At 29.4% G+C, this 6,331-nt stretch overlaps 1 protein-coding gene across 1 annotated transcript; it reads right to left on the reverse strand.

Annotated features, from left to right (window-relative positions):
• Window positions 1–1,690: 1,690 nt before the first annotated feature.
• LOC119614482 lies at window positions 1,691–5,864 on the reverse strand. The gene is made up of 4 exons (XM_037970605.1): window positions 5,331–5,864; window positions 2,112–2,138; window positions 1,789–1,992; window positions 1,691–1,709 (listed from the first exon to the last, which is right to left on the reverse strand). The coding sequence occupies exons 1-4, from the start codon at window positions 5,633–5,635 to the stop codon at window positions 1,691–1,693; spliced, it is 555 nt and encodes a 184-aa protein (XP_037826533.1). The 5' UTR covers window positions 5,636–5,864.
• Between the last annotated feature and the right edge of the window lie 467 nt (window positions 5,865–6,331).

The raw sequence follows: 6,331 nt of genomic DNA on the forward strand, positions 1-6,331 counted from the left end.
GGATTCTCATCAATAAAGATTATTTGTGTAAAATTTCAACACTCTAGCAATTCTCATTTAGGCATTATTATGTTTTCAACGGACATAGGTAGATTATCTAAGAATCTAATAAGGTACCAGAATGTACATATCGAACATTTACTACAAAATTGTCATAACTCAAAGTTCAGACTAGAAATATATTAATTTTACTCTAATTTTATGTTTGAAGTTCGATAATTAATTTAAAAGTTATTTAAGAAATAGTAATATGTCACAAAAGATCCATTGAAATTTTTCACGAAACGACTTTTTTTGGATTATGACAGTCTTGCAGTAATTGAACGATATACCCAGTAAAAACTTACATTGGAAATTAATAAGCTTTTTTCTATTTCTTCATTCGTGGTAAGGCAAGAACAAGGCCTACCACAAATAACTACTTAAATAAGTACTAACAAATAGGGAGTTAAAAAGTTGTTTTGTTTTAAAAACAAAATTTCTCACACCGAATACGATCCTGGGCTTTTTTTTGTTAGTTCGCTGTAGTACACCACAGCTTAGTTATTTCATTATGCGTCCAAAAATACATTACAAAAGTAAGTGGTTATGTAAGTACATACATATGTGGGTCTACGACCAAACAGAATGATATAATCGAGCTTTTTTGATGCTGATTATAAATAAATTCGAACAAAATTCATTGATTAAAGAACTATTTCCAGAACCGTTTCAAAAAATGAGTGTCGATTTCATAACACTTCCTCAAAACGGTTTCGAAGGTGACAATTTCGAACAAAAGTCATTGGTCTCAATGCCAAAGTAGAACGTGTAAAGGCTATAATCATGCGTTCTAGAACTAGTTGTGGGGCTAATACCTACAGAATTCCTCATAAGTATGTATTATATATACATAGTAGTAAATATTAAATTAAAAACAAATGACTTATTAAAATTAAATGAAAAGTTGTGCAAATACAAAACTAATTTAAAATCTAAATAATTAATAATTATAATTATGAACAGGTAACTTAACTATTTTTAAAAATATATTTATAATAAATATTATTGACTTACTTGGAATTATTTATGTCAAGACAATTTTAATTTAGTTTTTAACTAATAAGCAGTAAACATTATAATAATTTTCATAAGAAATAGACATAATTGTGTAAAATTCTAAATGAAATAAAAATGTTTACATCTTTGCAACAAAACTAATTACTAAAAGCTAAATTTAAAAAAAATATCTTTTAAACTAATTATACAAAAATTTGGCATTAAAATTTTATATAAAGGGAATTTTAAGTTTTGTAATCGGCTAAAGAAATTAATAATATAAGTAAAATTTGATATGATAAGAGACGAATTTTGTTTTGGCATAACTTTTGGAACAAACTATGAAGATTTATTTTAAACTACTTTAAGAATACATTTTCATTTAGATTTATAATATCTGCGGTAAAGTTAAATATGTATATTATTTTTTTTATTTTTGTAATTTTCTGGGGGAAATGGCAGTGGTTTATATTTTGTTAAATAATAATAAAAATAAATTAAATTAAAGAAGATGTTGTCATATAAATATTTTAAAATAAATTTAATAATTAATAAATAAAAAAAAAACATATAAAACCCGAATTAAATTTATTACATGAAAAATACATAATAATTTTTTATAATTCGAATGCTTTTGTTCCCTTGTATGAAGTTACTTTTTATTTTTTTGGCTTAAATAGTTAAGATAATTGAAAAGAAATAAAAAAAAATAAATTTTTTCAAAAAATAACTGCAAATAACAACAAATACTTAAATATTATATTGAAATGATAATAAAGAACATTTCGTTTAAGCAATTGAGGCTGAGAGCATGTAGTTGTATCAACTACATCAACACCATCTAATGGATGATTGAGACTATGCGAATCGTAGCCTAAATCCTGCATTGGAACAACTTCGGGTAACAAATGACGCATATGTGATGATGGAGAACGTCTGTCTTTCATTTGATGCCTAATGATAAAAAAATATTATAATTAATAAATATATATATTCTTTTTGCGCAAATAATAAACACATCTATAAAATATTTTAAGAAAACAAAATTAGAATGGAAAGAACATAAATCTTACGTATTATCTTGGTAGGAATTTAATTGTCTGTCGATAGCACCATGCAATGTTTTATAGAAGAAGGAGAAAATAATATTTAAATATTATTGTAAATCCTTAAGAAATAAAATTAAAATATATTGAAAATAAATATCTATTTAATTTTTTAAAGTTATAGATTTTTGCAATATGTTCTCTGTATTTTAAATTAATTTCAGTTACGCTACAAAATTTGTGTACAAACAATAACTTCCCGAACTTTTCCATACATACATTCGATCAAATAGCAAGTTGCGAGTCAACATTACTGTTGATATGAGACATATCAAGGATTCTACAAATGTAAAACATTTGATTTGTATCAAATTTTCCACTTTTTTCCAAAAACTCCATGACACGATTTATGAGATTCGGATTCAGCGCTGCTCAATCCTTTAGGAAAGTATGCTTTGCTCTGGTTAAAAATTTTTGTAATTTAAGTTGTTCACAAAACTAAAGAAATTCTGAAAGTGCATTATTTTTGACATCGAGGATTTGGTATAAGATCTAACCACTATAATACTATGCAGAGAAAATATCACTTAGATCTAAAACAGTTTTCAGATAAAAACACATATAATACTGAACTAGAACTGAACTAGAACTGAACTAGAACTGAACTAGAACTGAACTGAACTAGAACTGAACTAGAACTGAACTAGAACTGAACTAGAACTGAACTAGAACTGAACTAGAACTGAACTAGAACTGAACTAGAACTGAACTAGAACTGAACTACTACTGAACTAGAACTGAACTAGAACTGAACTAGAACTGAACTAGAACTGAACTAGAACTGAACTAGAACTGAACTAGAACTGAACTAGAACTGAACAAGAACTGAACTAGAACTGAACTAGAACTGAACTAGAACTGAACTAGAACTGAACTAGAACTGAACTAGAACTGAACTAGAACTGAACTAGAACTGAACTAGAACTGAACTAGAACTGAACTAGAACTGAACTAGAACTGAACTAGAACTGAACTAGAACTGAACTAGAACTGAACTAGAACTAGAACTGAACTAGAACTGAACTAGAACTGAACTAGAACTGAACTAGAACTGAACTAGAACTGAACTAGAACTGAACTAGAACTGAACTAGAACTGAACTAGAACTGAACTAGAACTGAACTAGAACTGAACTAGAACTGAACTAGAACTGAACTAGAACTGAACTAGAACTGAACTAGAACTGAACTAGAACTGAACTAGAACTGAACTAGAACTGAACTAGAACTGAACTAGAACTGAACTAGAACTGAACTAGAACTGAACTAGAACTGAACTAGAACTGAACTAGAACTGAACTAGAACTGAACTAGAACTGACTAGAACTGAACTAGAACTGAACTAGAACTGAACTAGAACTGAACTAGAACTGAACTAGAACTGAACTAGAACTGAACTAGAACTGAACTAGAAGTGAACTAGAACTGAACTAGAACTGAACTAGAAGTGAACTAGAACTGAACTAGAAGAACTGAACTAGAACTGAACTAGAACTGAACTAGAACTGAACTAGAACTGAACTAGAACTGAACTAGAACTGAACTAGAACTGAACTCGAACTGAACTAGAACTGAACTAGAACTGAACTAGAACTGAACTAGAACTGAACTAGAACTGAACTAGAACTGAACTAGAACTGAACTAGAACTGAACTAGAACTGAACTAGAACTGAACTAGAACTGAACTAGAACTGAACTAGAACTGAACTAGAACTGAACTAGAACTGAACTAGAACTGAACTAGAACTGAACTAGAACTGAACTAGAACTGAACTAGAACTGAACTAGAACTGAACTAGAACTGAACTAGAACTGAACTAGAACTGAACTAAAACTGAACTAGAACTGAACTAGAACTGAACTAGAACTGAATTAGAACTGAACTAGAACTGAACTAGAACTGAAATAGAACTGAACTAGAACTGAAATAGAACTGAACTAGAACTGAACTAGAACTGAACTAGAACTGAACTAGAACTGAACTAGAACTGAACTAGAACTGAACTAGAACTGAACTAGAACTGAACTAGAACTGAACTAGAACTGAACTAGAACTGAACTAGAACTGAACTAGAACTGAACTAGAACTGAACTAGAATTGAACTAGAACTGAACTAGACTGAACTAGAACTGAACTAGAACTGAACTAGAACTGAACTAGAACTGAACTAGAACTGAACTAGAACTGAACTAGAACTGAACTAGAACTGAACTAGAACTGAACTAGAACTGAACTAGAACTGAACTAGAACTGAACTAGAACTGAACTAGAACTGAACTAGAACTGAACTAGAACTGAACTAGAACTGAACTAGAACTGAACTAGAACTGAACTAGAACTGAACTAGAACTGAACTAGAACTGAACTAGAACTGAACTAGAACTGAACTAGAACTGAACTAGAACTGAACTAGAACTGAACTAGAACTGAACTAGAACTGAACTAGAACTGAACTAGAACTGAACTAGAACTAGAACTGAACTAGAACTGAACTAGAACTGAACTAGAACTGAACTAGAACTGAACTAGAACTGAACTAGAACTGAACTAGAACTGAACTAGAACTGAACTGAACTGAACTGAACTAGAACTGAACTAGAACTAGAACTGAACTAGAACTAGAACTGAACTAGAACTAGAACTGAACTAGAACTGAACTAGAACTGAACTAGAACTGAACTAGAACTGAACTAGAACTGAACTAGAACTGAACTAGAACTGAACTAGAACTGAACTAGAACTGAACTAGAACTGAACTAGAACTGAACTAGAACTGAACTAGAACTGAACTAGAACTGAACTAGAACTGAACTAGAACTGAACTAGAACTGAACTAGAACTGAACTAGAACTGAACTAGAACTGAACTAGAACTGAACTAGAACTGAACTAGAACTGAACTAGAACTGAACTAGAACTGAACTAGAACTGAACTAGAACTGAACTGAACTGAACTGAACTAGAACTGAACTAGAACTGAACTAGAACTAGAACTGAACTAGAACTAGAACTGAACTAGAACTGAACTAGAACTGAACTAGAACTGAACTAGAACTGAACTAGAACTGAACTAGAACTGAACTAGAACTGAACTAGAACCAGAACTAGAACTAAACTAAAACAAGTGTAAAATATCACTTAATCATAAACAGTTTTCAAATAAAAACACATAAATAATGAATTTACCTTTTATGTCGTTTTGCACTAAAACATGCACAACGACATGAACACATTGACGATACATTTGATCCACTAAATGATTGACCATCATGTCCTTCATAACCACTCAATATGGAACCATTCGCAGTTATAACATCACCCTCCAATTTAACCGAACCTTGAAGAGCCTGTTTTTGTTGTTGTTGTAATAATTGAGAAATTATATAAATAGACACAGAATCAGATGGAAAAAAACACATTATTAGTAAAACGACAGACTTTTTATTAAAATTAAATAAACTAAAAGTCTTTAAAATAAAATGCTTCAACATAAACACAACATAAAGAAAATAGCATCTTGTATACTTGTTGTTAGAAATTAGTAATAATAGTAATAAACAAGTTTTGAAAACAGGAAACGGAAATGTATAAAAGAAAGTAAGTAAAAGTATAATAAGTTTGTTTGAAGGAGGTGGTGGTATTTGTAGTAGAGTATTATGAACTGAAATTTGTTTTGGAATTTATTTATTTGAAAGTGTTTCTCGGTGTAGTAAGTTTTGTATTTAGTTGGAGAAGAAATTTAATTAAAATTAAATTGAAAGAGCATTTTTTAATTATTAATTTTTATATGTATAATTATATAAATGAAAGCTTTCACAAAATTGTATTTAGAGTATGAGAGAGTTAGAAAAAAAATCACCTCGTTTGTCCAAAAATTGGACTTGGTCATAAACTATTTAACGTTTAACACGATTTTTTTGGCCCAAAATATTTATTTTATTTTGATTTTGTGATTTATACATGGATAAAGGAAAAATTTAAAAAAGAACGAAAATATGTGTTACAATTTTAATTATCAACTTTTTAATACATTTGTTTTGAAAAATTATCAATAAAAGAAATTAAATTTAGCAAAATTGTTGGAAAAAAAGAGTTTAAAAAATGTGCTTTAACAATTTCATAAGTGCAAACATTTTTTGAAATTAATTGTATAAAAGTTTAGGTTTTATTTTTAATAGCATCTGATG

Source organism: Lucilia sericata, unplaced genomic scaffold (genome assembly GCF_015586225.1).
Source record: "Lucilia sericata isolate MDLA Ls3-8-SP2 unplaced genomic scaffold, ASM1558622v1 Contig002952F_arrow, whole genome shotgun sequence".
Classification (NCBI taxonomy): Eukaryota; Metazoa; Arthropoda; class Insecta; order Diptera; family Calliphoridae; genus Lucilia; species Lucilia sericata.

What these genes read in the sequence shown, in the direction of transcription:
- LOC119614482 (XM_037970605.1), bottom strand. Translation starts at nt 5,635, where the DNA reads ATGTTGAAGCATTTTATTTTAAAGACTTTTAGTTTATTTAATTTTAAT. An exon ending in AGTGCAAAACGACATAAAAG is followed by an intron (nt 2,139 to 5,330) that starts GTAAATTCATTA and finishes TGCTATCGACAG; the next exon opens with ACAATTAAATTCCTACCAAG. An exon ending in AATTCCTACCAAGATAATAC is followed by an intron (nt 1,993 to 2,111) that starts GTAAGATTTATG and finishes TTTTATCATTAG; the next exon opens with GCATCAAATGAAAGACAGAC.